The sequence below is a fragment of the Fusarium musae genome, chromosome 3 (assembly GCF_019915245.1).
Source record: "Fusarium musae strain F31 chromosome 3, whole genome shotgun sequence".
In the NCBI taxonomy this organism is placed as follows: domain Eukaryota; kingdom Fungi; phylum Ascomycota; class Sordariomycetes; order Hypocreales; family Nectriaceae; genus Fusarium; species Fusarium musae.
This window is the reverse complement of record NC_058389.1, coordinates 597533-610828: the sequence shown is the minus strand read 5'-3', so window position 1 is coordinate 610828 and position 13296 is coordinate 597533. Positions and strand designations below refer to the sequence as shown.

Genomic DNA, 13296 nt, shown 5'->3' with positions numbered 1-13296 from the left:
CTTCTATAGATATTCTCCATGTTGTGGCCAGTCGACAAAGCTGTTCCATGTCATTGGCCTACCAAGATTACCACTCCAGTTAGGAACAAAAAGAATCGTATGCCATTGAAGTATCGTCAACTTCGTAGCTTTGAAGAAAGAAATAGAAATCCAGACTTCTGCCAATGCTATTATTACACTTTCGAATTGGCCAGGTCCGAAATAAGTTAACACCCGTCTATAGATGTCTCCATAATATCTAGATTCTAGAGTTCAGTACCTCGCCCCCCAAACCAGATCGGTGCGATCGCGACTTCTGAATATGAACCGGTAGCTCAATAGGCACGAACTAGGAATGGGGACTCTGTCGGTCAGAGCTATAGCAGAGTTGAGACGCCGGGTTAAGTAGTTCTTCTGCTACCTAAATCTATGAATTAACTTCTGTGCCTCAAGGAGTTTGGAGACCTGGACTATGTTAAATGACACATACAATTGGCCAACTTTGAGTAATATCCCGGGCAGATACCGAGTTATTCAGTATAAAATTCTTGTGGCTACAGAACTCGGCAGCTTGACTTTCTAATCCTCCTGGGTCTGACAAACGACGTGTGATATATACATACAACTCCTGAACCTACAAAGGCGCAGACATCTCAAAGCTCATATCGTAGTTAAAGAAGAAATCGCCCGGTAAGTCAGGGAAGAAAGCATCAACCCCTGAAACTCCCGATATCCCCGCATCAGCATTCTGATCCATCTCAACACCCAACGGCGGCCCCATATCCCCTGGGATCTCCAGCTTGAGCGTCTGCGCCATCCTCTCAAGCCCACCAGTCATGAGATTCGCCAGATGCCACTTCCCAGCTGGCTGAGACCGAAACTGCTGCACCAATCCCATGATCAGTTCGTACACTTTATCGCGTTCGATGAGATCATGGTATTTTGTTGCCACTTTTGTTAGAAACATGGAGGCAAATGCTGTCATGGAGTGGACGTATGATGGCATCCCCACGATGCCGAGGGCTACGTCGGGGTCGTTGACGAATTTGTCGATGATTGTCGTGGCGGCTTTTATGCCGTTTAGAGCACAGTCGAGGAAGTAGTGTGGGATAGGTTCGTCTTTGGAGAGGCCTCGAAAGACGTGGGAGTATAGGTACAGCTGGGCGAAGTTGTAATGGAGGATTATGCCTTTTCTTGGAAAGCCTCCGATGCCAGGCCAGCGTTCTGATGCACGTTAGCTCCGATCTTCCGACACAACGACTGAGCTGGGTGAGTTGCCTTGCACTTGATCTGTCCAAAACGCAAACCATTGATCAAGTTGTATCCTAAAATGCGAAATATGGTTCAAATGCAGCCTCGGTATCGGCTTCCCCTTATTCGCAGTAAACAACTCCCGAATACTCCTCAAAATGCTCACAACAGTCACCTGACTCAACAGCCGTCTATCCTCCTCATGAGAAACAGCACAATGCAAGAAATCCGTAGCGCCCTGCGTCGACGGATCCTCCTGCACTATCGACGGTCTCCCATACTGCGTCGCGAGCTGCTGATCGCAAACACAGAGTATGTACCAAATCCTTGCACACTGCGCATCCTCAGTGCTAGCTTTTTCAATAGCTCTGTCGTAGCTGTTGTGAAGATCGAATTCAGCTGCTCTTCGTATCGCGTGGCCTGATAACATCCATGATAAGTCGCTGAGCCAGTAGCACCCGATGCACAGGGCGCGGAGATAATCGCGGCTTAGCCGTCTTTCGAATATTGACGTTTCGAAGAGTCTGCGGAATTCAGAGCTTATCACGGGGTAGATGTAATCTGCTGTTGAGTCATGGAGAGCAGCTACTGTAAGGACTGCTACGAGAAGAAATTGGCTCTTCTGTCGACATTCTTGCATCGTCTCATAGGGGCATCCAATGAGATAGATATATGGATCCAGACGTTTTCTGTAAAAGTTAAATAGTCGTTCTGCGTCGGCTAAGGATATGAGACGTTTTGTTATCACATCTTCCATGCCAGGATTCTGCTGCGAATTCATATCGTCTGGAGACCGAAGAGCGCGTAGTTTTGTGAGGGTATATAGTGAGTGAATAGGCGCGTAGGGAACATCATCGTCTTCTGGCATGAGCTTTGGTGAGTTGTCGCGTGAGGGAACGTGATGGCCCTTGTTTGACAGGCTTGGTGATTCATCTTTTGGTCCCTCTGCTGATCCGGAGAATGAGCGGAGTGGTGGTAAGATCAGGTCCAGTCTACCAGCGACTTCTTTGAGGAAATTGTGCATCTGCTCGAGATCTGAAACCACATCTTGAGTGAATCTGAAGACTATTAGTAAGGTGAAGTGCTGAAGAGGGGAGTTACTGTACTGTGACTTCTCATCCAGAATTGTCTGTAGATTCTTCCCCAATACACAGCCAAGCCCCTTCTCCGCACATCGTCGGCAAGGCGGTCCATTCTCATCAATCAGACACTTGATCTACTCATCATCAGCAACACTCCATCACACCACTTGAACGCCATACCTTCTGTCTTCGACACGCCGTACAAGCCTTGACCTTCCTCGAGATCTGCGGCGGGAACTGAGTCTCGCCATTCTCGGCTTCAGACCAGCTTCGTTTCGACATCTTGGCAGGCCGCGTCGTCAATTCCGACTCCATCTAAGCTGAAAGAGTAATGTTTGGCGTCTGGTTGGCACGTTCCGAATCTGGGGAAGTTGGGACTAGGCTAGGTTCTGCGGGGTTTATATAATCCGGGGCGGCTTCCGAGGTCCGAGACCACGCATGATATGCTTTCCGAGAAGGGAGCTTTGGTGATATCGGGGAGCTCGGGGGGACTAACCACCGATTTCATGCATACGGAGCGGGTCGATAGGTCGGTGATGCGGCGTGGTGCAGGCGGAACAGATCCACTTTTGCCGGTTACACTGGATTTGCGATTTGCTTTACTCGAGATAGGCTGAGCTGAGGCATTTGTAGGCGGAAGACTTGTTTCCATCTGACTACTTATTTCCGAGCATCTAGTTGTTGCCTTGGAGATATCTAGGCTTATCTGGGTCAAACCCGACAAGACAGTTGACCGTCTCGTTGCCCTCACCACTATCATTGATCTGATCACCCTTGGGTCCACGCCACTTTCCTGTCAACTTGATATGCCCGTCCAAAGCATTGTTCAGCGTATGTCCAACTTCAAGAGCCTCAGCTGCGCGAGTATGAGAGTAATACGTCAGTAAACTCTGAGCCGCCTTTCGCTCTCCCTGCTTGATCATAGTCAATGCTGTCTTTTCCACCCAACCTTCGACCTGGACCCGAGATGCGCTCTCGAAACTCTCAAACATCTCTGTCACGATAGGATGGTATTTGTTGGGGTCTGAGCACATATAGTACAATACACGCTTGAAGATGCGGCCAGCAAACTCGGAAGCCTCTTGTAGTTGATAGTCTGGGTTGAGGAAGCTGCTTGACGCGCCGGTCGTCAAATATCGATGTTCGCCGAACTCTGGGGGAACGGACTGGACGCCCAGCCACCATGGAACGAAGGGTGCAGCGACAGAAGTGGCGGGGGCGTTCCAAATTCGTAGCATATCCCGATCGATTCCATCATGAAGACTGACGACTTGACCGTAGCCAGCTTCATCATCCGCAATGCGAGGATCCCGTACTCTCTCCATCATCTTGGCTTCAGTCACAGGAACCATCGCAAGAGTAGCGTTCTCCAGAGCAGCCTGCGACATGAATTTGTAGCCTCCGTCACGAGCCTTGTATCGAGGATCTTGAGGACCATACACGTCAAAGATGTTGAAAGGTTTGCCGGATGTCTTGTTCCACCAGCCCTGCTCAACAGCGAATGACACAATGTTATCAGAGCCAGCATAGTCTGGGTCGTTCTTGAAGTCGGTAGGAAAATCTTCGATGTATCCAGGGTAAAGGACCTTGACATCATTCGGACCAAGACGCTGAGCAGCCCAGAGCTTCTTGCCGCCAGCCATCTCCCAAACAACCCATCCCTCATCCTTATCAGCAATAAGGTGAGAGTTGCCACCATAGGTTGCTTCACCGTACTTCGCCATCAAGTCTCCAATGATTTCAACACCCTCACGAGCGCTGCTCGCTCTCTCCATGACAATGCGGGCAAAGTCGCTGTACTGCACACCGCGCTGAGGATTCGGGGTCATCTCTAGCAATTCATCCCGGTTATCGGCCCAGACATCACGAACCGTCACGCCCTTCTCATTCAAACCGCCATTAGTCAATGGCGCAGGAAAGCCCTCAAAGTCAGAGTACTCCATACTCATGTATCGAAACGTATGGTTCACTTGCGGAATTTGAATGAGCTCTCCAGGGTACACAGCATCTTTGGTGACACCAACAGTAATTGTCGAATTAGGAGGATGGTCACGCGCTGGGAAGATCTGAAGCCAATGGCTAGATACTTCCTCTCCAGTGCCTCCAACAATAACGCTCCCATCTTGAGTGAGGTTCTTGCCAACGTAGAAGGCATAGCTCGCTGAGGCCGGACAAGCCAGCCAGAGCGTAGCCGCGAGCGTAGCATAGTTGAGCATGATTCTTGCCGCGAGAAAAGGCACGATGAGAAAAAGAGCGCATGAGTAGTATCGCAGTTTACAGGTGTATCTATAGCTTCATGGCCTGCACGTGATCGTCGCTCAATTACTCAGTAGGGAAGCATGAAGCCGACATTAGCTCAAACGCTCTCCGTAAACCGGCTTGGCGTGATGGAGTAAGACTGGGCTCATGCTGGGAATTCGAACGGTAGGATTCAACTAAAAGATGGAATTGTACAGCTTACGGAGTAGTAATGAGCTAAGTGGTGGAAATGGAGAGGTTGGCGGCCGTTGTTATCTCGGGGAATAATCAGGAGGAATAAGCTTAACAACTTCGGCAAACTTGTACTGACCTTCAATGTTCGCCGACGACTGTTGTCATTCGGCGTACAGATCAGAATGCGATCTACAAGGCTCTAACAAAGATTCGAGGGGCATGGTCACTTGGGTACAAGGTAAAGATGTGGAATAAGTATTTATTCGTAAAGCAAAAAACTCCAAATGGCTGTAATAAATATGCCTCAATTAAATGCGCCGCCCATCATGAATCATTCATTCCCTTTGTCCAGCAAAGTAAAAAAGTATTTATGCAAAAACAGACTCAAGAACCAGCTCGAAATATCTCGATCGAGGTTGAGGTTGAGTTCGTGGTGTAGGTTGCGCCCGAATTGTCTCCCTGTTGTATTGACGGCTCAGCGAGCGGCCTGCAACTGTAGCGCCTCCAACGGTCAAGACGATGGGGAGGACCCTTGATGCTTCTTTTAGTACAAAAATAGGAGATTGGTTGAGGTGGAGATACTGACTTGGGAGCGATGTGGGCGGAAGTGGCAGCGGGAAGCATTTTGATGGTTATTATGCTTGATTGAGGTTGTTTTGTTGTAGTGATGTGATATAAGCTTCGATTGTAGAGTGTCTTGGTTGGTCGTGTTCTCAATTGTGAGTGCTGATGATGAGTTACTGAACTGGAAATGAATGACCATTATATAATTATCGATCAAATGCTAATTCTCTGGTTTTCCGTCCTTGGCTCTACAGCATCACACGTTATGACTGCCGGTGGTTCGATGATCACCATTTGGTGTGCCGTGACAATGACAAGAGCCGGGCCACCCATGTCGGGCATTATCGGGGCCCCCAGACTCGAAACTCTGGAGAAATACTCCGTAGCTTTCGGCGCAATTGTAATGCCGTTGTGATACAATTCTGAAAATACCATAACTGTTTCTAGAGTGCTATATCGACTCATTTACAAGTTTCACAGCTGAAATATGAAGTGTTTATCGTGTAAAAGCTAAACTGCCAAGACCTCGAAAAACGGTGTGATTCTCAGCCACGGCGCCCACCGATAGGCTCAGTCTTGTGACAGCACCTGTCTACGTCAGTTGCCTCACCCCCAAACTCTAGAACCATCTGATGGAAGCCCAACACTTCACCCTCACTCTCATTTACATCTCCGGATCCGGGATATTCTCGCCTCGAGTTTCCCCAGACCGGTGGTGCATTTCCAGACGGTACCCTAAACTTACGAGGCTCTATGTGATGCTACACTAAATCTTACAACTTCCCCGCGTCTAGCATCTATAATCGCATGACTTTTATTGCACTGTTTGAGGGGGTGTTGTATCATTGGTCGGTTTGCTTGCCGTGGGACTATCCGACCTGCTGAATCTGGCCAGTCTGGGTCTTTATAAGTCCTGAGTGCCGTTTTGAGATGCATCGACGACTTCACATGTTTATGACGAAACAGTTGTTTCACTCATCTCCGCGTTTTATTGAGTTGGATCTCTGGAAGTTGTTTCCCGAAGGTTGAACATCATACGTTTTCAGCATCTCAACCAATATCGATGCTACCTTCAACATCTCGAAGAGCCTTGGCCCGAGCATAACCGCCTTGGAATAGCCAGAGAGGTGACATTTGAAACATACTGGATGCTACTTCATGTCCTATACACCAAGGCATCTCGTGAGTAACCGAGGATGCTTTGCTTTCGGATGTTAAGAGTTCCGGATAGAGTCGTCCTCTCCATGCACTACAACCTGCCTCGAACGCACAAGAGTGCAGCGGTCAGCCAAGAATGAACAGGAAGCTCTTTTCGTTTTCTGAAATTGAGGAGATTTTGAGTACAGAATTACTGTGAAATCAGAGGCAATAGTGAAAGCACTAGATTACAAGGCAGCATCATCACTCCTCTCGTTTGAAGCAACAATATAACAAAACTTACATCCGAAGACAAGATATATAAATTAGAACACTAGTCTCTTAGAAGCTGCCATCCAGAAGACTATAGACGGCCACGACAAGAAGATATGTTTGAATGAAAGGCTTTTCTCAACTTGTCGCAGCAATTGGGCACGGAGCGACAATGACCTGTGTCATAAGAACACGATGCCACTTCATCAAGACCCGGTAAATCATGACCGTCAAGGAGTAAAAGAATAGAAGCTAGCAGTTCTATCCATTGCGCGGACGAACAATAAAAAGAAGGGTTCTGTCAGTACCTAGTGAGGAACTACAAAAATGACAAGACTGGGATTCGAACCCAGGCCCCTTTCGAGACTGCGAATCGTTACTAGTTCGAATTGAACCTGAACACAGCGCCTTAGACCGCTCGGCCATCTTGCCTTGAAGTTAATCTGCAGGAAAAGTCGTATAACAAGGCCGCGCGAGGTAGGATACAGAGAGAAGACATCTCGATGCTCGCCAGACAGGCCGACGTATGGAATAGTTCGACGAATGAAGGGTATTTTCTAGCACTGGGGCCAGGGAAATTTGTCTTTAGCTTTGTCTTTTTTGCACACCATTGCATTTAATGACTAGACCGGTGGTGCGCAAGTCAGTACCTGCAGTGGGGTTTGTGCAACAGCAGGACCTCCCTCGTAAGGTCAATTGGAGCGTCACCCAGAAGATTGATGTACCTACAGCAGTTTCTTGGAGATAGAACTATTGCGAAGCAAGACAACATCCCAAGTTACCTGCTGCCCCTTAACATGATTATTACATCGAAGAAAACATGATGCTTCAGTCCCGGCCAAGGTACCCTACAGTCCCGGCTATAGATGCTGACAGAATAGCAACAGAACTTTAGTTCAGCTCTTGTTATCTCCAAGATCAGATATGGTCCAGTTATACCATGGTGTTTTATCTCTGTGTCACCTATAAATAAATGTTCGCGATCTCATCCGGTTTCAGGAATTCTTCAATGACGGTAGCCATTGGCTGTCCGGAGCAGTCGGGGATAGCACTCAGGCTAGGAAGGTCAGTCAACAAATGTCACCATAACGGAGAATGCAGCTGAAGAGCGACATCGCAACTCCATGGTAACCCCGCGGGATTGTGATGTGATGTCACTCGCCGTCGCGTTTATATCCTGAAGCCGATGACCCCACCTCGAATCCGGGCCGCCGATGGAGGGTCTCACGGGAGCCAAGCAAAGACGCAGGCTAAAGATACCAGCTGTAAAAGCCCGGAATGACCGACTGCGAATAGGAAAGTCCTATTCAGTAAAGAATAGATAATAAAACTCAGCTGCATGATTGCCCTTATCGACGCAATTCTCGTAAAGCGAGCTAGAAAACGTCCAAAAGCGTCAAAGCGGACCGATGACGGCAAAACCGGCTGCGAGATCAAGCTTGGCTCCTCGGTAGCTACGGAACATGAGCAACGACGTCATCATTCCAGCGAAAAACATAAAACACAACAAACGCGCATTCTATGCAGTGCAGCAAAGCTTTGGAGCAGGCAGATTCAGCAATTGAGCGACATCCATCATGGCTACGAAACAGTCCGAAGTGCCCAACTTCACCATCAGCGACTATGTCAAGTTCTTTGGCGCAGGCGCCCTCGCTGCGACGTCTACTCACGGTGTAAGTCGCATGCTTCACATGCTCGCAATCGCAAGCTGAACAAGATAACAGGCCGTCACGCCAATTGATGTCGTCAAGACACGGATCCAGGTCGACGATGCCTTGAAGGGATACAACATGCTCTCAGCAGGTCGCAGCATCGTCGCCAAGGAGGGCGCTTCAGCGCTACTGACTGGCTTCGGTCCAACTGCTGTGGGCTACCTCGTACAGGGCGGTGCCAAGTTCGCTGGGTACGAGTTCTTCAAGAAGAAGTACATCACTATGCTTGGAGGTCCTGAGAAGGCTGTTGATCACCGAACGGGCGTTTATCTCACTGCCAGTGCGTCGGCTGAGTTCTTTGCTGATATCCTTCTGTGCCCGCTTGAGGCTACGCGAATTCGACTCGTTTCGCAGAGAGGATATGCCAATGGTTTACTTTCGGGTTTTACGAGAATGGCGCGTGAGGAGGGCTTCAAGGGCTTCTACTCTGGCTTTGTTCCTCTGCTGTTCAAGCAGATTCCTTTTGCTGTTGGCCAATTCTCTGTCCATGAGGCTGTCAACGAGGTCATCTACCGCGCAATGGGCCCCGAGCGAAAGGAGAAGCTCACGCAGCTTGAGTCAACTGGAGTAGAGCTTACCTCTGGTATCACCGCTGGTGCTGCAGCCGCCATTCTCTCTCACCCTGCCGATACCCTCTTATCAGCCATTAACAAGGGTGCTGGTGATAAGAGCCAGGGCGCGACGAGTCGCATGTTCCAACTCGCAAAAGAATTCGGACCCAAGCGATTACTCCTCACAGGACTGGGACCCCGTATCGTCATGACATGCGGTCTCGTCGGCGCTCAATTCGTGGTGTACGCTCAATGCAAGGCTCTCACAGGAGCACCACCAAGCATTGAGATTCACAAGGAGGAGTCTCTATGAGCGTTCATATAACGATTTAAAAAAACGGAATAGGTCGGTTTTAGAAATGGCGTTGGGGCGATAGACTATGGAACGAGATCTCTTAGAGCGAGTTCCGGTGTTAGACTTAATTTTAAAGAAATGTTTATTTTATTGCTTGGCAACCACATTCTCGAGGTGAATTCCTCATGCTTCAGGGACCATGCCTCTATTGAGCCGCTTATTGAGGCGTGGTTTTGGTTGGAGGATGCGACGCACGGCTCCAGATCTGGTCTAATCTTGTGTCTGAGTGTCTGAGATCTGTCAAGAGTGGCGGAGTTGTGGCGTTTGGATGAGAAGATGATGATGCCTGGGCAGTGAGAATAGGCAGAAGAATAAAGGCAGGCCGCGATGATGAAGTAACAGAAAGACTGGTATTTGAAGAGAGTTCAAAATTTTTAGCATTTCTCTGGGCGCAGATCTCGTCTCAAACCAAATGCGAAAACTAAAAACGTGATACTTTATGTTGCATTGCAAACTGGCCCATGCCCACTTGTGGCGCAGCTAGGGGCATATCCGGCAGGTGGCCGTGTGTCCTTAGCGGACTGATCCCCCTTCTAGGCCACGCACCGCCAGCGGCTCCAGTGCAGGTCCCCTATTTTTGTCAGGAACTTTGGCTGGTACCTCCACAGTAGCGTTCGAGGCCACGCATCACCACGAGAGCATCCCGAACCCCAACCCCATCTCTTTGTTCCCTCCTTAAACCTTTTAACATCCCAGCTTCTCCGAAAACGTTGATCGACTACGTTGCATTTTCGAGGTACGATAATAAAGAAACCGTTCTTCCCGACTAGCATAAGCTGTGCGACCTGCGCCAACAATCTTACGCTGGTGGTACGAAAACGTAGCAGCATTGCTTTGCATTCTTGATCCCCTTAGCCACCACGAATATCGTGGCAACTCCCGTCGCCGTCGCCGCCCTTCAATCTTCGCTCTCTCAACATCGAAGCTAATATCTCTATTTACTCTAGTTCTCGTCCCGTTCGATAGCGCTTCTCTGGATGTGTTAAATAGCTTCTCGACCTCTCGCACCTCCCCTTGCGCTGCAAGGCTTCTTTCTTCCTTTCGCATCATGAAGATTGCTTCGCTGTTAAGCCTCGCCGGCTTTACGGCTCTGGCTCATGGATCCAGACCGGCACGAGATTACGCATTAAACGATTATTATGTCCTCCATCTCGATGCGACAACGACGCCCGACCAAGTCGCTAGTAGACTTGGATTTGCCCACGAGGGCCAGCTTGGTGCGCTTGATGACCACCATGTTTTCCGTGCCCGCAAGGCCGAACACGATGTTGTGAAGAGGGAAATAACAGAGCGGAAGAGAAGGAAGCGAGATCTGGGAGGCTCTGATCCAGTTGATGGTATTCTTTTGTCCAAGAAGCAACAAGCACGACAACATCTCTTCAAACGGGAGATTCCTCCACCGCCAAAAGGCTATGTCCCCCAACTTGGACGCCGCGAATCACCTGTCGAAGCTCGAGACCTGATGAGCAAATACCAGGCGTCGATTATGAAGGAGCTGGACATTCAGGACCCCATTTTCAAGGAGCAGTGGCATCTATTGAACCCCACCCAAGTCGGCCACGATGTCAATGTTACGGGCCTTTGGCTGGATGGTATCACCGGAAAGAACGTTACTGTGGCCGTGATCGACGACGGTCTTGATATGCATAGCGATGATCTCAAGCCCAACTACTTCGCCGCTGGCTCTTGGGACTTCAACGACAACGATCCCGAGCCTGCCCCTGTTTTGGACGAGGATCGACACGGTACCCGCTGCGCTGGTGAAGTCGCAGCTGCTCGTAACGATGTCTGCGGTATCGGTGTCGCGTATGACTCCAAGGTCGCCGGTCTCCGAATTCTTAGCAAGCTCATCAGTGACGCGGACGAAGCGGAAGCTATGATGTACAAATACGACGACAACCATATCTACTCTTGCTCATGGGGCCCGTCTGATGATGGTCAAACCATGGAGGCTCCTGATGTGGTTATTCGAAGAGCTATGCTCAAGGCGATCCAAAAGGGACGTCGTGGTCTTGGTTCCATCTACGTTTTTGCTAGTGGCAATGGTGCCGGTCAAGGTGACAACTGCAACTTCGATGGATACACCAACTCGATCTACAGCATTACCATTGGAGCTGTTGACCGAACTGGACAACATCCTTACTACGCCGAAGAGTGCTCCGCTCAATTGGTTGTCACATACAGCAGTGGAAGCGGAGATGCTATTGTAAGTTCAATATTGCCTTTGCCTAAAATGTTGACTAACTCATTCAGCACACAACCGATGTCGGAAAGAACAGTTGTTACAAGGCTCACGGTGGTACATCTGCTGCCGCGCCTCTTGCTGCTGGTATCTTTGCTCTGGCGCTTCAAGTTCGCCCTGAGCTCACATGGAGAGACTTGCAATACATTGCCATGGACACTGCCATCCCCATTGAAGGAGATGAGTCCAATCAACAGAATACCACGATTGGCAAGAAGTTCAGCCATGTTTTCGGTTATGGAAAGATTGACTCGTGGGCTTTGGTCGAGCGAGCCAAGGATTGGTCACTGGTCAAGCCACAGTCATGGTATTTCTCTCCTTGGATTCATGTCAAGAAGTCGATCCCCGAGGGTCGAGATGGTTTGAGTGTAACGCTTGAAGTTACCGAGGATATGCTCAAGGACTCCAACCTCGCTCGTGTTGAGCATATTACTGTTACTATGAACGTTGAGCACACTCGACGTGGTGACCTGAGCGTTGACTTGATCAGCCCTGACAATGTGGTCAGCCATCTTGCAGTCGCCCGACGAGGCGATGCCAAGGAGGAGGGATATATCGACTGGACCTTTATGAGTGTTGCTCACTGGTACGTATTCCTGTTAAACTTGATCTCCTCATACTAACATTACATAGGGGTGAAAGTGGTGTCGGCAAGTGGACCATTGTTGTCCGCGACACTGAGAAGAACTCATTCAAGGGCAGCTTCACCGACTGGCGCCTAAAGCTATGGGGTGAAGCTATTGAGGCCGACAAGGCAACTCTGCTACCCATGCCTAACGCAGATGATGACAAGGACCACGATAAGATTGTGTCTACCACGACAATTGCTGCTTCTACAACCTCAGCTCCTCCTGCTACCAAGCCTACTCTCATCGAACATCCTACCGACCACCCTGAACGACCCAACAAGCCCGCTCGACCTACCAGCACCGACGAGGAAGAGCCCTCAAGCACCCAAGAGTCTGCCGAGGAAACGACTACAGCTTCATCATCCTGGGTTTCCTGGCTCCCCACCTTCGGCGCCTCCAAGAAAGCACAGATCTGGATCTACGGCGCAGTCGGTCTCATCGCAGCCTTCTGCATCGGTCTAGGAATCTACTTCTGGATCGCCCGCCGCCGCCGTCTCCGCAACACCTCCCACAACAACTACGAATTCGAACTCATCGACGAAGAAGAGGCTGAGGGTCTTCGAGCCGGCGAAAAGGCCGCTGGAGGCAAGGCCCGCAGGACTCGTGGTGGAGAACTGTACGATGCTTTTGCTGAGGGCAGCGATGATGAGCAGTTCGAAGACTACAGAGATGATCGCGACCAGTCTCGTGATAGATTGGCTGGCGATGATACGCAGCATTACGCTGTGGGAGAAGACAGTGATAGCGATGAGGAGAGTGAGGAGGAGAGCAGTGATGATGAGAAAGGTGAGACAAGACCTTTGGGCGGGCGTTGATGCGTGACTTGGGCATCGTAGCAAGCTATTTGGGTGCTTTTTTGCATGGATTAGCGGAGTTTGCGTGTTTTGTCTTGTCTATGTTGGTTATATTGTGCCTTTGTCAATAGACCTTGGATGGCGTTTGGTACAAAATGTCAAGACTGAAAACATGAGGTGATTCTTGAATCAAACACCAATTCTTCAAAGTCATGCTCACTCTTGTCCTTTGTTCACGAGTACCGACTGTGCTAATGCCATGAATGTCTTTCTTCTAGACGAGCTACTTTAGTC

General features: G+C 49.5%; 4 protein-coding genes and 1 non-coding gene across 5 annotated transcripts; 2 read left to right on the top strand and 3 right to left on the bottom strand.

The window, feature by feature from the left end:
* Window positions 1–613: 613 nt before the first annotated feature.
* J7337_003660 (uncharacterized protein) lies at window positions 614–2594 on the bottom strand (the record flags this gene model as incomplete). Its single annotated transcript, XM_044821374.1, has 3 exons — window positions 614–1138; window positions 1397–2446; window positions 2493–2594. The coding sequence occupies 3 exons, from the start codon at window positions 2592–2594 to the stop codon at window positions 614–616; spliced, it is 1677 nt and encodes a 558-aa protein (XP_044682707.1).
* Window positions 2595–2986: 392 nt separating this feature from the next.
* J7337_003659 (uncharacterized protein) lies at window positions 2987–4528 on the bottom strand (the record flags this gene model as incomplete). The annotated part of the gene is made up of 1 exon (XM_044821373.1): window positions 2987–4528. One exon carries the CDS (start codon window positions 4526–4528, stop codon window positions 2987–2989), a length of 1542 nt encoding a protein of 513 aa, XP_044682706.1.
* Window positions 4529–7047: 2519 nt separating this feature from the next.
* J7337_003658 lies at window positions 7048–7151 on the bottom strand. The gene has a single exon. It is a non-coding gene; the product is annotated as a tRNA-Leu (tRNA).
* Window positions 7152–8296: 1145 nt separating this feature from the next.
* Window positions 8297–9295, top strand: J7337_003657 (uncharacterized protein; the record flags this gene model as incomplete). The annotated part of the gene is made up of 2 exons (XM_044821372.1): window positions 8297–8392; window positions 8444–9295. 2 exons carry the CDS (start codon window positions 8297–8299, stop codon window positions 9293–9295), a joined length of 948 nt encoding a protein of 315 aa, XP_044682705.1.
* Window positions 9296–10385: 1090 nt separating this feature from the next.
* J7337_003656 (uncharacterized protein) lies at window positions 10386–13023 on the top strand (the record flags this gene model as incomplete). Its single annotated transcript, XM_044821371.1, has 3 exons — window positions 10386–11543; window positions 11591–12165; window positions 12213–13023. 3 exons carry the CDS (start codon window positions 10386–10388, stop codon window positions 13021–13023), a joined length of 2544 nt encoding a protein of 847 aa, XP_044682704.1.
* Between the last annotated feature and the right edge of the window lie 273 nt (window positions 13024–13296).